This window comes from Columba livia, chromosome W (assembly GCF_036013475.1).
Source record: "Columba livia isolate bColLiv1 breed racing homer chromosome W, bColLiv1.pat.W.v2, whole genome shotgun sequence".
Taxonomy (NCBI): domain Eukaryota; kingdom Metazoa; phylum Chordata; class Aves; order Columbiformes; family Columbidae; genus Columba; species Columba livia.
In genome coordinates, this window is record NC_088641.1 from 1182780 (window position 1) to 1199381 (window position 16602).

At 46.9% G+C, this 16602-nt stretch overlaps 3 protein-coding genes across 6 annotated transcripts in view; 2 read left to right on the forward strand and 1 right to left on the reverse strand.

Moving 5' to 3' along the window:
• On the forward strand, window positions 1-6267 carry LOC102095506 (stAR-related lipid transfer protein 6). Its single transcript, XM_065044610.1, has 7 exons — window positions 1-139; window positions 866-959; window positions 1110-1159; window positions 3197-3323; window positions 3725-3842; window positions 4880-4973; window positions 5053-6267. The coding sequence occupies exons 2-7, from the start codon at window positions 870-872 to the stop codon at window positions 5204-5206; spliced, it is 633 nt and encodes a 210-aa protein (XP_064900682.1). The 5' UTR covers window positions 1-139; window positions 866-869; the 3' UTR covers window positions 5207-6267.
• LOC135575243 (DNA polymerase iota-like) lies at window positions 6192-14462 on the reverse strand. 4 transcript variants are annotated; one of them, XM_065044601.1, is made up of 10 exons: window positions 14447-14462; window positions 11367-11492; window positions 11061-11225; window positions 10546-10698; window positions 9818-10054; window positions 9097-9275; window positions 8755-8846; window positions 8295-8428; window positions 7322-7524; window positions 6192-6840 (listed from the first exon to the last, which is right to left on the reverse strand). In XM_065044601.1, exons 2-10 carry the CDS (start codon window positions 11434-11436, stop codon window positions 6316-6318), a joined length of 1758 nt encoding a protein of 585 aa, XP_064900673.1. In that variant the 5' UTR covers window positions 11437-11492; window positions 14447-14462; the 3' UTR covers window positions 6192-6315. The 4 variants fall into 4 exon arrangements, with proteins under 4 accessions (XP_064900673.1, XP_064900672.1, XP_064900671.1 ...); XM_065044600.1 differs by lacking the exon at window positions 14447-14462 and adding an exon at window positions 12301-12525 and having other exon boundaries at window positions 11367-11489; XM_065044599.1 differs by lacking the exon at window positions 14447-14462 and adding an exon at window positions 12301-12525.
• Window positions 13166-16602, forward strand: part of LOC102097461 (methyl-CpG-binding domain protein 2) — an 18333-nt gene continuing 14896 nt past the window's right edge. The window contains exon 1 of the mRNA XM_065044609.1: window positions 13166-13504. Within this exon, the coding sequence (XP_064900681.1) occupies window positions 13392-13504 (113 nt within the window). The 5' untranslated portion in view covers window positions 13166-13391. The remainder of the gene's footprint in view (window positions 13505-16602) is intronic.

Genomic DNA, 16602 nt, shown 5'->3' on the forward strand with positions numbered 1-16602 from the left:
GAGCCGGTCAACGGGGCGCGGCGCCAGCGGGGACTACAGCTCCCGGCATGCCCCGCGGGGACTACAGCTCCCGGTATGCCCTGCGGCGGGAGGGCGGGAAGGCCGGTGTGGGCTGTCAGCTCCGTGTCGCGCCGCTGAGGTGAGTCCCGGTTGTCGCGGTCGGTTTCTCTCGCCATCCCCCGGAGACGATGCCCCAGGCGGGGGATTGGAGCGGGGCTGCTGGGTGGGAGTCTACCCTGTCGGGCCTTGGGCTCTGCGGCGTGTTGAGCGCTCCCTGTCAGCCCAGAGGCGGCGGAGGTGAGGGGCCCTCACACCGAGCGCCTGCCGGAATCCCACTGAGGGGGCTCCGGAAAAGTCTGTGCAACCCGTTACACGGGACAGTCCCGTAAAGGTTTAGGTCTGAAGCTGATTTTGTGTGAGAGGCCGGTCCTGAATTGTTCAGCGCTGTTGTGAGTGACTTCAGTGGCTTCTGAACTGACTTCAGTGACTTCTGAACTGACTTCAGTCACTTATGGCAGAATCAGGATCTCGGGTGATAAACTAAGGAGGGGAGGTTTGAATGCAGAGTAATGATGGATTTAATATGAAGTGAACGGTGTGTTCACTAAAAGCCGTAATCAGTTCTCAAGATCCACACTAATGGCTACTTCTCAGAAGCCAAGACTAGAAGTCAATTTTAGAACTTTGTTTAAACAAAGACTCTTTTTCTGAAATTGATTATGATGAATAAAAAGTCATTTGATAGTAATACTCGGTTAACATAAACTGAAGCCCATGGAAAGGAAACAGGAATGAGCGCCGTGGTTTTTTGCTCTTTAAGGAATGCTTTTATCTATGCCAGCAAACCGCTTTTAAATCTTTACAGATAAATGGACTATAAGAAAATCGCAGATGAAGTTTCAGAAAAACTTTTATCATACAGTCAAGATACTTCAGGATGGAGGGTGATAAAAGTCTCAGTAAGAAAATATTAGTTAATATTGCTTATGAAGTTATTTGTACTAAAACCATTTTGTTGCAAAAAGTGTTTAAAACTGTTTTCCTTTAACAATTAGTTCACAACTCGTTATCAACTGCTAAGTTTTTATTTTTCCTTTTTCTACTTTGAGAAAAATGTTACGGTTTCTTCCAAGCCTTCAAAAGAGTATGCGGGAAATATGTAAGTATTTACATTTTGTTCAAAATGGTAATGATTAACAACATCTTATTTTGAACAGTGACACCCAAAGTTGAAAGGGAGACGTTAGCGCCCTCAGGAAAGTTTTGATTATAGTTTTGTTAGATTTAGAGAGGATTTTGTGCTGTAGTTACACTGGGTCACTGCAGGGCTGGAATACGAGAGATGGATTTCCTGAGCAATTTTCAAATTTCTGTGAACATTAAATACTATATAACACTTACTAATAGGGAAGTATAAGGAGATACGGAGTCACACTTTTGACCTTAAGTCAGTGACTCTTCCTGGTGGAATATTCTGTTGGAGCTGTTATATTTTACCAGCGGGGCTTTGCTTTTCACCCCTCTTGCTTTAGGACAAGAGGAAATGGCCTCAAGCTGCACCAGGGGAGGTTTAGAGTGGATATTAGGGAAAAATTCTTCCCGCAAAGGGCTGTTGGGTGTTGGAACAGGCTGCCCAGGGCAGTGGTGGAGTCGCCATTCCTGGAGGGGTTAAAAAGGCCTTTAGATAAGGTTCTCAGGGACATGGTTTAGTGCTAGAGTTAGATTATGGTTGGATTTGATAATCCCGAGCGTCTTTTCCAACTGAAATGATTCTATTCTGTGATTCTATGAAGTTTTTGCTTGGGAAATGACTGACACTCACATGTAGATGTGTTACAGATGAATTTCTCTACAGTATGATAATGGAAAGTAGCTGTGCTATTTCATTAGAATATGTTAAAAGTACTATTAACTTAATAAGAATTTGCTTATGTTGTATGTGGCCTAATTATTGTATTTCAGATTGTATTTCAATACAGGTGGATGTGAAGATGTGAGGGTCAGGTGGCTTAGAATTCAGGAGAACGTGCCTGACTATTTTGGGGGAAGGAAAAAAGATGTTCTATAGTCTCAGTTGGGCACAAAATCATTTTCATTTATACCCAGATCCGCATATAGCAAGTCCTCTGCAGTCACGAGAAGCATCATTGTGCTTTCTGCCTTTTGGTTCAGGGAGCCAAAATCCAAAATCTTGCATTCATTTATTTTTGTATAAATCTTTGTCACGTTAACGAGTGGTACTGGTCTGTAGTGTGTCTTTTGTGAAGGAATACTAGCTGTTTCTAGGAGCAAAAGTGTAGCTCTTTTCATTTTCAGTTGGACATTATTTATTAACCTCATATCGCAAACGCCAGTTTATTTTTTAAATTGCAGGAGTATTAAGAGTTTGCTTTACTTGCTAAAAGAAATCAGTGGGGGATCTGGTAGTGAAAAGCAATAGGGATCCTCGTTTCAGTCAAGTGAAAGATTTTCAGCAGAGTTTAGGGAAGCGTGAAGGTGATTGTTCAAGCCTGAGTGGGATTGCATTTGGAATTATGTCAGCTAAACTCAAGAAAGACATTTCAGATTGTCCTTCTGACTTACATTCGTGCATCATCGGGGCTGTAAATCTGATTTCACGTTTCTTGAACAGTCTCCTTTGAGCTCACCTCTTGTCACGCAGCGTCCGTCACCTTTGTGTTTAATTCGCGCTCACCGTAGTGATTCACGGGTTCTCCAGGAACTACATGTGAGAACTCTCAGTTGTGATGAGCAGTTCCCAGCATTGCAGGAGTTTCCTATTTCCTTCTTCCCCCTGTGAACTTTCCCTTGAACTCCTCAAAAGATTATGAACAAAAGTTGGAGAAAGGCCAGAATACGCTAGTTCATAAATAGCGAGAAGATTGGCAATCAGTGGCAAAATGGGTTGCGAGCGTCTATAGAGGAAAAAGAAATTAATAGGTTAATTGCATATATTTAAATTAGCAGGTTCCTATCTACTAGCTTGCAAATAAAATGTGTGGTGTCAAGAATGTAATGGTCTCAAAAATCAGTTGCAGAATAATAATTGTTATTACTACTTGAATTTTAATCAATCCATCAAGTGCAATCATGTACTTTACCTCATTACAGCTTGGCTATCTTCTACTTATTCTTGTATAACCTATTTTTCCGATTCATAAATGTGAATTCAATCTGTGTTTTTTACACAATCTAGATACCGCGGAGAAGGGATAATTAAGGAAGTCCCCAGTAAAATCATTCCTTTTATGTATCTTCCTGAATATCGAAGCAAATGGGACAAAGCATTAAAATCTTACAAGCTGTTAGAAAGCATTGACCAGGTAATACGATAATTTGATACAAAGATTTTATTTTAACGCTTTCTGTGTGAATTATGCTGGCTAAAAAGATTTCTACTGGGACAAAGAAAGCTCTCAATACTAAATACGTTCTGGGTCAGTAAAAGCTTGTAAACTTGAGAGGGATGGCCCTGGGTATGGAGAGAGCTCTCACAACCTATTACACATGTGTAAATGGCTCAAGTGTATAAAAAAAATCCCTAAACCAGAACAAAAATAGTGAATCCCTGCCCTGTGTTACAGCTCTCATGTTAACTCCTACTGACAAATAATAACCCATTTTTGTCACATACTCACTATTAACATCTAGCGCTGCTTTGCCAATTAAAGAAAACTTTGCTTCTTACGTACTAACTCCAAAACCTCCTTTTACTTACTCGTAGGACACTGGTCTATACCACAGCGTAACCCACAGTTACGGTATGGGGCTGATTTCATCCCGGGATTTTGTTGACCTGCTGCATGTTAAACCATACCCTGGTGATGTCCTTACAACTAACTGTAAGTTGCATGGAACTCCTGCATGGTTTTGTATTTTTGGCAGCGTTTTGGAAACCCCAAAGCGACCGGCTGTAAATTCTGCAGCCTTTTCCCAGGAGCGAGTGCCTCGCTCTGTGTGTGCTCTTGACAGTCCCCTCCTGTTTATCCCCAAAACAAAGTTGGGGGGGTTTATTAAATACTGAAACTATCAACACTTATCTTCAAAGGAAATACCGTGTTCTCTATTTATTCTCCTATTCAGCCTTTCTTTAAAAACTGAAAAAATGTAGTGGTAGTATGAGGAAGGTGGACTTTATTATTTCACTCTATAAATTCAGCATTTAATACCAGTTTTCTGTATTTACATGTTTTCCCGGCCAGATGTGACTTCCCTAATAAGCCGTTCTCCTCGTGAACTGCTAATTTGCCCCAGATTTGATTCTCTTTGAGCTCGGCTTTGTAAACTTAGAGGAAATGTAGAATGATTACTATTACATCTATGTGGCCAACCAGGAAACATCTCACTGCTACTTCATTTCTGTGCTAATATTTTTCTTCGTGTGGATCTTATGGCAGAAAACAACATTTTTAATCTTTGAACTTTACTGACCTGGCAGGTTTTTTTTCCAGCCATTATCTTACAATACTTTATGATCCAAAAATAATGGGTAACTAAACAAAATAACCCCTCCCAGCTGCTCGTATGTGCAGCAGTTTCCTCATCTCTGCAGTTGCCTGTACTAATTAATGAGACCTGCTGACACACTGACTGCTTGGGCCACCTCACCACTTAGCTATGTGTAATCACATCTCGAGGATCATATTTTGGCCCAAACACCTATAGAAAGTTGTTACATGTATTGAATTACTTGCACCAATATTGAATGTCCTTTAGGTGTTTTATGTACAGAATGGAATTGCTGAACTTACCAGGGACCGTATTGCGAGATCTCGTACTATCCTATAGTAGGTTGGTTTTAAAGGGGAATTTTGAGTCAGACAATTGACAGATATAAACATAATGAAGTTGGTTTTGCTCTTTGTGTGGCGATTTCCAGCTGTCAGCGTGGAATATTCCGGCTGCCCCCCAACTCCCTCCTGTGTCCGGGGCTACAACAATCCCTGTGGATACGTCTGCTCACCTTTGCCTGAGTGAGTATTTAAAGCCCCCGACATTAGCACAGCACAGGCAACAAATATTAACTGCTGGATTTTGCTCCTTTTATCCCAGGAATCCCGAGCACTCCAAGCTAGTTGTATTTATTCAGCCAGAACTGGGAGGAATGCTGCCCTGTTCGTTAGTGGAATCAGTGTTACCGACCACGCTCATAAACCTCATCACCGATACCAGAGCTGGACTGAAAGCCTTGAAAGATCAGAACTAAATGTAAGTGGGAAATAACAAGCACAAGTCACCTGCATCTTTGACTTGGATTCATTTTTAAAGTAGATGACGTTTTATTTTGTGTGATATGTGGAAATGTCTAAAGCTTAACTGTTAAAATGGTTCTTGGGAATGATGTGAAAATTTACGCTGAAGTGCCACCAAAGTACAGGCCAGTGCTTTCAATGTAATCAGGTGATGGTTTGTAATATTTTTGCACTTTATATGCAGAGGATATATATATTCCCGTGAGAATCTGGTGATATAGCAATGTTAAAATACAGTAGTCAATATTTTGCCATAGCTTTAAACATACTTTGATAGATTCTTACCTCAATTATGCACTCGACTGAAAGAAGCAAACATCTCATGTACTAGAGGCTTTAAACACGTTTATTAACTACAAGTGTGCAACTCTAATTAGCGACTGTTTCACTGTTTTGGAATTATTTGAAGAAAAGCCTGATTAATTTGTAGATAGCATCTCATTAAAAGCTGCTCTTTGTACACAGAGTTGTTCTTTTCTGAATGCTGAGCACCAAACCTGAAAGATTTCTATGAGGTGACTGATTTCCAGGCCCAAGCTGGTGATGTGATTCATTTAGAAGTCATGCTTTGGTATTTCTGGTACCTTTAGTTACGAGTTAACTGCAGGAAATAGTGACATTGATGTGAACAGCAGATCCCATTGCTGTTCCAGAACCATTGGTGCAAATTAAGGAATAGTGTGAAAATCGCTTTCGTCTTCTCTGCTCAATCCCCCCCCAAGTTGTGAGAAACAATTAACTGCAAATGGTGTATAACTCAATAAAAATTAAAGTAAAAACTCCTTCCCCCTAGTCAGCGTGTTAAGATATTAATAGAGAATACTAAAATATGTTTGCATATTATCATGTTTTTAGGACAACTAAAGATCAACAGATAAATATCAATTTATAAGAAAGAAAATTAAGACTAATTACAACTTCAACAGGGTCACCAGCAGGTTTTATGTCAAAAGTTGTCAAGATTTATTTTTAATATTCACACCTTTCCAATTCACAGTAAACTTTCAGAACTAAAGTGCCTTCGAGTGCTGATTCTTACAGCGTCGCTATGATGAAAAACCTTTCACTGTGGCTTAAAATATCTTAGCAAACTGTTAGACTGTGATAAACACGGGGCTGCGTTCCTTCTTCCTTTACTTGCTTTGGGCTTTTCAGGGGGTTTATCCATAGTTTTGGACACAGGTCTCTGATTTCTCCATTCGGCGATTAGTTCTTCCTGCACATCTGCAGGTAGTTCGTAAAATGTCTTTGTGTCAACATGAGGGGGAAATACAATTCCTGCTTGCCGGGAAGTTTTCTCCTCCAACACCTGTTTCTCCAGCGCACTTGTGGGACACTTGGAAGAACAACTGGCCATCGCTTCTGGTTTTTCCAGAATCATTTCTCGTTGAATATCTTCTGGAAGTTCCCTGAAGACTTGTGGGTCAATATCACCGGGAGGCAAATGAAATGGGCAGGGAGGAATTCCCGCTTCTTTGAGCTGCCTTTGCTTTTCCTCCGGAAGTTTCCTACTTTTGGTAGTTCTAGTTCTGTTGTAGTTCTGGTTCCAAGAAGTGTTTCCCTCCTCTTGTGAGACATCTTCCACTTCCTGGAGCAAAACATATATGTCAAAGCACACGTACGTTCTGTGTAATCTACTAGTTACCAAGCACTGTTTTACTAACATCAAGTTATTCAAACTATTCCTTAACAGATATTTTTTCTTCCTTATAGTAGTGGTTCTACATCTTACTTTCAAACATAGACCTTAAAAAGTATATACACGTAGGAATCCCTTTCTTACTTTAAAGTAGCAAATACCTTGAAGTGATGTTTTCTTGCTTTAAAGCTCTGTGGAGTTATAGAGTAACACCATATGATGTTATTCCTGAGTAGCTGAGAAACAGACAAGTCTATCAATCCAAAAAGTGTGACAAGTGACACCTGCTCAGAAGACTCCAAATAAACCTTGATTTTTACTAGGTGAAAAACCCCTTAGGATCCTAATAATTCCAAAGCAGTTAAGGTTTAAACAATATACTGAAGACAGCAATATCCTAGACCTTTCTCATCAGTATCTTTCAGCTCACCCGGGCACGTTTACCGGAGCCTGCTGGTGGTGACATCTGCTTTAGATAGAAACCGATTGATCCTTTCTTGCCGCAAGGAAGATCTTTGAGGTTGGAGAAGCAGACACTCAGAAGGGTGAGGTGGAACGGCAGATGTACATCTATCATCTTGCGAAAGAGTTTCAGTAGTATATCAACCAACGGGGACAGAATGTCGCTGCTTTCTACAAGAAAAAGGGTTGAAAGAAAGCAATAGTAGGTACTTCGGTCAGAAAAGAACTATGGGATACAAGCCAAGCTGAAGACATTTGAAGAATGATCTAATTCTACCAAGAGCCTTTCCAGAGCCGTGCAGGTCTATAACATTACCCAACATCGGCAATAAGACGGTTGATCGGAGTTTGCGTGACAGGAGCTGACAGTAATTGTTACGTTTCCTCCAGTCTGGTAGCAATTTTGAAGTGAGAAGCCACACAAATTTTCAGTAGCTTCCTGAGGACTGCAAGGAGTAATTCAGGGACTGAAAGCAGGGAACAGCGATTCAGATTTATTACAGATTTACTTCCTCACTCCAACCTGAATCAAGTGTCAAATGAATTGCAATTGCTGCTTGGAAAGCTGAAGTCTGAGAAGGATGAGCCTTTATGTTACTCATTTTCAGATGCACATCAAAAAGACGTTACGTAATAAAACTGAGAACATAAGTCAAATCCCTGCGAGAGAAAAGCAGATGATTAAGCTGGGCAGCAGCCCCCAGTCTCGCGTTCCCATCCCACCACGTCATTTATTGCCAGGAATCCAGCCAGGCTGGTTTCAAACATGGTAGTAGCGTCCAAATTATTCCTACAGTGATGTTTTATATCTTTTTAGTGTATCCCAAGATAAATCCGTTACAAATCATGAAAAAGTTTCCAAATACTAAGCGTAGGAAATTTTACCATGCCATCAAATCACAGTATTCTACAGAGAGTTGCTACTAAAATTCTAAGTTGACCTTTTCCAAATTTCTGGATGAGATGAGGTGGAATGGGACACTGGCGACTTTCCCGATTAAACCATTTATCCGTTGAGGAGAACTGGCGAATGGTCAGTCTCACGGTGTGTGGTTGTCTTCCGTCTTTGTGGATTCTATGGAGCATTAACGTGCACAAAAAATAAGTATTAATATGACTACAAGTATTTTTCAGGGGGTCTGTGGAACCTGTCACAGCATCTAAGTTAAAGTCAAGCATTACTTCACAATTACAAATTAAATTACTCTCCCAACTTCTGGCTTTACTCCATTGATTACACAGAGAACTTCAGGGCCTACCCAGCTCCCTTCATTACCCAGAAATTAGAAGCTCAATACAATGTGAATACTGAAGGTGAAAATTAAGTGGGTCTGCAATACCGCTACGTGTCAATATTTAATACATGAAAAGCAAAGTATCAAAAGGAGTTACTGAAGTCACCTGTCTAATAGATTATGAAGCAGCTCTTCAATTTTCTCTTTCACTTCCACTTCTGATGAACATTTTTTAAAGGAATCTTCATCACTAAAGGACTGAAAAAACCCATCTATTAGTCCTTTCAATTTGATAATTACTTCAAAATGCTAAAGAGGAAAAAAAGTATCACAATTAAGTGTGTAGAATTAACACCAAGTAGGTTTGACACTCAACAGAATTTCAGGAGAATTGAGTTGTACCAGAGAACACATACAAAAACGCTTCATTTTATTGAGTCTAGCAAAGCTGTATAAAACGAAAAGCAATTTGTTTCGATTTTAAAGCGCTTCAGACCAATAGTTGTACCTGTGGAGGGCCCCACGGGGTCACGGGCGACTCGTCCTCTCCGCAGCTGAGCTTCTGGATGCGCTGAGCGAGAGCAGCGCCCAGCTCCGCCTCCAGCGCCGCCGACGGAAACGCTCGCACATCGCACACGTTTCTAATCCCCAGCGCCTCCAGACGTCTGGCCGTTTTGGCACCAATGCCTACAGAAAACGGGCATTAAAAACACACAGGAATGTGAATATATATATATATATATAAAGTGCCTACCCATGTTATACTGACAATGATTTCACTACCACAATAGAGGCTTTGCAGCAACTTTTTTGGTGACGTCCCATTCAAATTTTGGAGTGTGCCCATAGAAAAGCCACGGTGGGAGCCAGCAAAGGGCGGCCTGTGTCTGTAGCCGACACCGGTGCAGAATAATTAGGAACAGTGATAGCTCGGAATATTCTACCTGGCTCAAATATGCTGGTTTAATAACTATCCGTATGTTTGCGGTCAGCAAATTCAAAAAGATTTGTATTAAAACCACGATGTTTGGGCTTCGATAAACTGAGATGTTTATATTTTTGAAGGTATCTTGTAAAGTGCCGCGACGCATTTATGGCACCACGGACAATTCAGAAAACCGAAGTCTTTTCATTCCTCCCGCTAAACAAAACCCAGATAGCTTATGACAGCCATAATTTTTGCCGTATTTGTTTTATTGAGTTGTCAAAATGCCCTCGGCACCACTTACCAGGCACTTTTTGGATGCGGTCGAGGCTGCGAATTAGATCTGGGCGGCTCTCGGGCAGAAGAACCGTTTGTTGATTGGGTTTGAAGGTCCCGGACACTAATTTAGACAGTAATTTGTTGGCGGCCACTCCTGCACAGCCCGTGAGGCCCAACCTCGTGTATACGGCTTCCCTCAACTCCTCTGCGATCTGAGAGCCAAGAATTAGTCTTACATGCCTTGTATCGTCCAAATTAATAGCTGCAAAGAAAATTCAAAATCCCCTAATTAGCTCATTCTCTACATTTCAGCGTGTTAAAGCAGAACAAGAAAGGGGCTCAGGGGTCGAGTGGCTTCTGCATCCAAGTTTAACCTCACTCCGACCACCCAAAAACCCCGCTGGCCAAATCCAGGGGGCATTTTAAATAGAAAATACAATATATTAAGACAAGGCAAAGAAAAGCGTTAAGTATCACAGCTTCTTGTACCAATGTAACCAAAGCAGAGATTTATACATCTGTAATTTAAGGTGCTGCCTTGCAGCTTTATTACTCCCATACAAACGCTAAAGGAGGCTAAGGACTAGTTTTTGTACCATCTCATTGGAATGCTGGTTTGTATTTGGGATACATGTTCTCTCAAAAAAAGAAACCAAGCCCCGAGCAGTCCAAGTTTCCAACAATCCATCTCTGGATACGGATACTTCACAAATACTTAGCGTTGTTTTTCAACACAAACGACGTTTAACTCACCTTGGTTGTTGTACACGTGGCCGGACACACAGACTCTGGAACATGCGCTTTGCTGGAGCTGCTTTAATCTTTCCTCGACCATCTCTGTGACGTCCACAAAGTTTTCATCGAGCCCAAGCCGTTCCACCAGCGGACAGAATTCCCCCAGCAGCTCTAGGGGGAAAAGATGAGCCAGGATAATACATATACAACTCATAATGTCATGTCTTCGCGTCTGCGTCGCCCCATGGCTGACTCCTTGCACAAAGAGAATCCGCGTTCTCTTCCGGATAAATAAGACACTTATTTAGCGAAGGTGAAGGAGAATATTTCTTTATCCCACAACTCCGTCTGTCACCTGCTCTTCTTCTCCCCAAATCTCTTCTTTCTTTCCCCGTTTCTTTTTAAAATGAGAATTCTTAACCTTGGCAGTACTTTCTCCTACGGAAATCCGTTTCCCAGCTGGGTGGGCTTTCGCTTTTAAGTTGTTACACCAGAAAGTGTTTGTCCTTATTGCAAACTTGTCCATTTGGTACCTGTAACCTTGTACGACATCTCCCTGTACGCAGTGAGATCCTCCCCGTTAACCAGCACCAGCTGAGGACACTTCTCTTTAGCATCCTTCACAAACATCAGTTTCTGTACTCCGAGTTTTCTAGCTTCGTAGTTCGAGGTAACCACGAGGTTTTTCTGCTGCACACCTGAAATTAAAGCCAAAATGTTCTTTAAAGTTTAAGTTTCGTGGTGCTTTCACACCGCTGCAAAGACTCTTCATGCCCTTCGTTTTTTTCTTTCTGCTTAAATACACATAATCCCCAAATTAACAGCACAGTCACTCGTACCTAGAGGCTTGTCTCTTAATTCAGGATTCCGGATCATTTCTACTTGTGCGTAAAAGCAGTCCAGGTCCATGTGCACGATCACCCTGTGCGCTGCGCTTCTTGCCAACGCGGGCTTGCTGGGACCTGCTGCAGGAACAGATCCAGAATTACCAGCCGCCTTTTTAGAGATTAATCCATACTAACATTACAAGAAGAATATAAAATTTACAAGTTTTATACTAATTCTAGCACTGCATTAATTCTAAGATTCCTTAAGAGCGTAATTAATCAAAAGCAACTCAGCTTCCTACTAAACACTCGTGGGTTTGGAGTTTTCTTTTCCCACTGAACCATTTTAGGACATTGAATATCCTTTCGCAGCGCAATGCTGAAACTTTTTAACCCATTGCTCTAAAATAATCTGGTTTTAACTCCACTAATATAGCTCTGTCAGATATCTGCTTTTCCCAGGGATGCCCAATGTACATGGCAAATCACCAGCCAACAAACAGCAAACCCTGCCATGAAAACAAGCCTGATAATTAAAAAGGCAATTTTTTTTAAAAAAAGGGCTTTTCTGTAAAATAAAAATAACCCAGATTAGTTGAGACAGTACAAATGGAACCGCAGTGTCTTTCTGCGTGCTTCTATGGGGGCGCTGGTGCTTTTAATGCCTACTGAGGTCTCTTGCTGTAGGAGGAGAAGCCAAGTGGTTGCCAGCAGGACCACGGAAATGGTTAAACCCGGGTTATGGCTGCCGAGGAGCAGCTCTGCCCTCCCCACGGAGCGGGCAGGGACCCGGCTCGGGCTCTGCTGCTCCCCCTGCCCGGGGAAGAACGCGGAGCGAACCCCGCTCGGTCCCCCCCGAGCCGCCGGGGTCACGGCGGGACGCGCCTCCGCTTCCCGAGAGCCGCCGGCGCCATCGCTCCCCGCCCCGCCCGGGGCCCGCGCTCACACGGGCCGGCCCCGCCGGCCGGCTGCGGGCGCAGCCAGTCCTCCGCCTCCTCCTCGTCCTGCTCCGTGGGCGGCGGGAAGGGCTCCATGCCGCCCCGGGGCTGACTCAGCGCCGCTCCCCTCCGCCGCCGGCGGGACCGGCCGCGCTCCCACCGCTCCCTTCGCGCTGCGCCCGCCCCGCCGCGGAGGCGGCCGGACGGTCTCGCCGCGCCGCGCAGGTCCTAGCGCCGCCGCCACCGGGGGGGTGAGGGCCGGGGGCTCCGACAGCGGCCTGGGGGACCCCGGCCGGCTCTGAGGAGGGCGCGGGGACCCAGCGCTTCGGTTGTGCGCTTGGCGGTGGGACCGCTGAGAAGCGGTGGCTCGGTTACCGGGGAGTCGGACCGGGGAAGTTGGTATCGTTGCTGCAGAGAGAGCCCGGGGGTCCCGGGAGCGAGCGGGACCCCTGCGGGCTGTCAGCCCGGTGTCGGTTGTAGAGGACACGAATAAACTGAACGTGGGGGATCGGGGAAGCGCTTTGTCCACGGACACTTTGGAGGAGCAAACGGGTGAACTCGGGTTTATGGCACAGCGGGTCTGGCGGTGCCCCTGTGCCGACGGGCTCCAACGTCCGCCCGGCACCGCTCTCCGTGACGCCGGGGTACAAGTGGGACGTGCCGGCCGGTTCCCCCCAGCCCCACCACCTGCCGCCGCGGTTCCGCTCCGCGCTCCCGCAGCCGAGCCCTCAGGCGCCCGAAGCCGCCGCCGGGGACAGCCCCTGCCCGCGCCCCTGCCCGCCCCGCCTCCGGCGCTCCCTCGGCTCGGCCGCTGCGGCCGCTCTAGGCCGCGCCGCGCCCCGCTGGCAGCGCCGCTGACACCGATTCCGGGGCCCGGCCGCGGAAGCGGGCGCCTGGCGAAGGCTCCGCCGGCTGCGCGCGCAGCCCGCGCTCCTGGCGCCGAGCAGCGCGCAGCGGCCGCCATCGCCAGGGGGTCCCGGCCCCGGCCGCGTCCCCGAACAATAACGCTCTTGTTGCGAGCGCCGGGGGCCGGCCGAGCCCCTTCCCCGCTCGTCCCTCGTCCCCCCGCGCCGCCGCCTCGGGCCCCGCGCCCCGGTGCATGGAGAAGCAGGGCAGGATGGACTGCCCCGCGCTGCCCCCGGGCTGGAAGAAGGAAGAGGTGATCCGCAAGTCGGGCCTCAGCGCCGGCAAGAGCGATGTCTACTACTTCAGGTGCGTGCCGCCCGGGCCGTGACAGCCCCGCTCCCCCGGCGGGACGGGGTCGGTTCTCCCCCCCGACCCCAACACCTGCTCCCCGAGGGTCCCGCTCGCCTCCTGCCGCCCGCCCGGCAGGCCCCGCTCCCCTCCCGGCTGTCAGCGGGCCGGTCCCCTCCTGCCGCCCGCCTGGCAGGGAGGCGCCGCTGCCCTGCCTCACCTCCCCTCCCCTCCCGCCGCCGCTCGGCTGCCAGGCGGCGGCTCAGGGGCTCCGCTTCCCCCCTCCCGCCATGGCCCGGCTGTCAGGGGGGTGAGGCCGGTCCCTGCCCCGGCTGTCAGGGGGGTGAGGCCGGTCCCTGCCCCGGCTGTCAGGGGGGTGAGGCCGGTCCCTGCCCCGGCTGTCAGGGGGGTGAGGCCGGGGTCCCTGCCCCGGCTGTCAGGGGGGTGAGGCCGGTCCCTGCCCCGGCTGTCAGGGGGGTGAGGCCGGTCCCTGCCCCGGCTGTCAGGGGGGTCAGGCCGGTCCCTGCCCCGGCTGTCAGGGGGGTCAGGCCTGTCCCTGCCCCGGCTGTCAGGGTGAGGCCGGTCCCTGCCCCGGCTGTCAGGGGGGTCAGGCCGGTCCCTGCCCCGGCTGTCAGGGGGGTCAGGCCGGTCCCTGCCCCGGCTGTCAGGGTGAGGCCGGTCCCTGCCCCGGCTGTCAGGGGGGTCAGGCCGGTCCCTGCCCCGGCTGTCAGGCCGGTCCCTCTGCCCGCGGCCGTTGTGGGGGAGCAGCCTCACGCTTTTCCTTTGGGACAGTGGTGCTGCAGGCTGGCCCATGCCACCCCTCCCAAGCCTGGCTTTTCCAGGATCAGCCTAAAGACAACACCCCGCTGCATTCAAACTAAGTCAGTGTACCCCGAATGTCCTCCCAAAATCGTTAGGTCAGGACACAACACACCACACTGAATTAAGTAGGGAGCTTACCATTGGTAATAACGGTTGAAATTTTAGCAAAGCTAAAAGCACGTGAAAACTGGAGAGGTCTCGACTGCTGCGAAACGTTCTCGTTATTACTGCACAGGTTATAGTAAAACCAAGAGAAGCAACAGCAACCTGATTTTGCTTCGCCCTCCCGCTTGCTTTCAGAAACCGAAATCTAGTTCTTTTCTGGAGACAGAAACCACCTGCATTCTGCAGTCTTGCTTCTGTAAGTCCAGCCTGCTGCCAGGTCTAACCTCTTCCCCACAGCTCCTCTATTTATAGCTCTGTGCGCATCTGGTGAACCACACCTGAAACCTCTCGCTAACCCCGCTGTTGCTGAGCAGGCCTCGCAGGCTCCTCTCCTTGCAATGAATGGACTCGGTCTTTCCGCTGGACAAGTCACGCTCGCTGCCTCTCAGATACCAGCTCATGGAAAACTCGGTATCCGGCAGCGCCAAATCTGGCGTCATTTGACCCATCACGTGTTGCTGCTAAAGGAAATTCAAATTCGCTAAACGATGCGGAGGAGGCACGTTGATTTTTTCATGAGCTTTTTGAATGAATCCCATTGAAAAACTTCTTTTAGGCGAGTTTTGCCTTCCCGCCTTGGCCTGCCTTGCCGTGCGCTGATTTTGCGGCACATGCCGGGGCGGCAGCTGGCATCGCCGTCTTTCCTCTTGCATCTGCCTCCTCTTTCTGCGGCAAAACCATCGCCCTCCAGTCTGAATCCTGTGGGTTGGGCCCCGGTTTGCTGCACATTGCTAAGCCGAACTTTCTGCGTAGGGTCGTTCTTTCCAGCCTGGCGATAGGCTTTTCTCAAGCCAGACTGTGTTGGGATATATTCCATGTGCAAGGCCCAAGTAGCTTCAGCTATTTGCTCCGGGTTTAGCCGCGTGTTTGTCCCATCAGAATATAGGGGGGGGGTCAGTGTTTTATGTATCAGGTTCTTAATTAAGCTCTGAAAACACGTGAAAAATGCAGTGAGTTCTAGTATTGCCACGTTTTAGTTTTCGCTTTGCAAAGAATGATGTGTAACCTCATTAAGTTCATTAAGGCACCCTAGTTAGCTGACTAAAAACCTGAGGTTCATGTTTTTATGGTTTCTTAAGGCTAGGAAAAAACCCAAAAGGGATTGGACGGAGCTTCATTTACTGTGATGGTCTAAATAATAATAGTAATTAAGAACAGCTCTTGCAAGATGAATACATGTTGCAATCTACCTTATTTGCATTTTGAAACTCGCTTGTTTCGGGGCTGCTTTGTGGTATTTTAGCAAGTCAGGCTTTGGGAAGGTGTGAACTGGTTGCTCGGGTAAAATGAGACACTTAGAGTAGTTTCTGTAGAATGGGGGTTTTTTGCCTCTCTTCACATCTTTAAGTCTCCTGACCTCTGTGATTATCATAAAGTTTTGAAAAGAGGGGCGCGGTGGAAATAATTCACTAATACTGTAGAGATGAACCCCCGGATTTGAGGTTCGCCCCTTCTGCGTAACAATTGGCGCCTTCATCATTGTTTTGCCGCTGCCTAGAACCCCCTTAAAAACCTCTTGAACGCAATGTTTGTTGAAGATGCGAGACTGTAATCTGCTCATCACTGCCTCTAGAATGCTTTGGAACGTGGGCGAGTGGCAGGAATAAACGCCGCGCGCTTTCGGACGCCTTCCAGCCTGGTTTGCAGCGCTGCGCATCTGCCAAACGGCCGCCAAATTGAAACTAAAAACTCACCAAGCAACCCGTAGCTGCGAGTTGGTTGTTTTCGCTCCAGATTACAGGTTTGGAAACATAAGGAGTCATTTCTATCTGGAGAAATAAGTTGTGTTCGGTAACACGGCACAACCGGAGTGAAACTGTTTTTATGGGTAGGGATTCTTTTTTCTTGTCATTCTGAGGCAGATTTCAGCATCACTGCATTTAAACCGAATGAAAATCTGGTTTATCTCCTAAGTAGAGCGGGCCAAATAGATTCCAAAGAGTTGCATCACTCTGGTTGCAAAAAATTAATAAAGGCTACGATGTTAAAATATGTCATTGGGCACGAAGTGGGGTTTGGTTTGTGCGCTTTTAATATCCCTAAGAGCAGAGTCAGGACTTGGCGAGAACGCTCAAAGAGTCACAGCACGCTGCTTTTGGCAACTGCGGGACAATGACAAAAATGCGCAT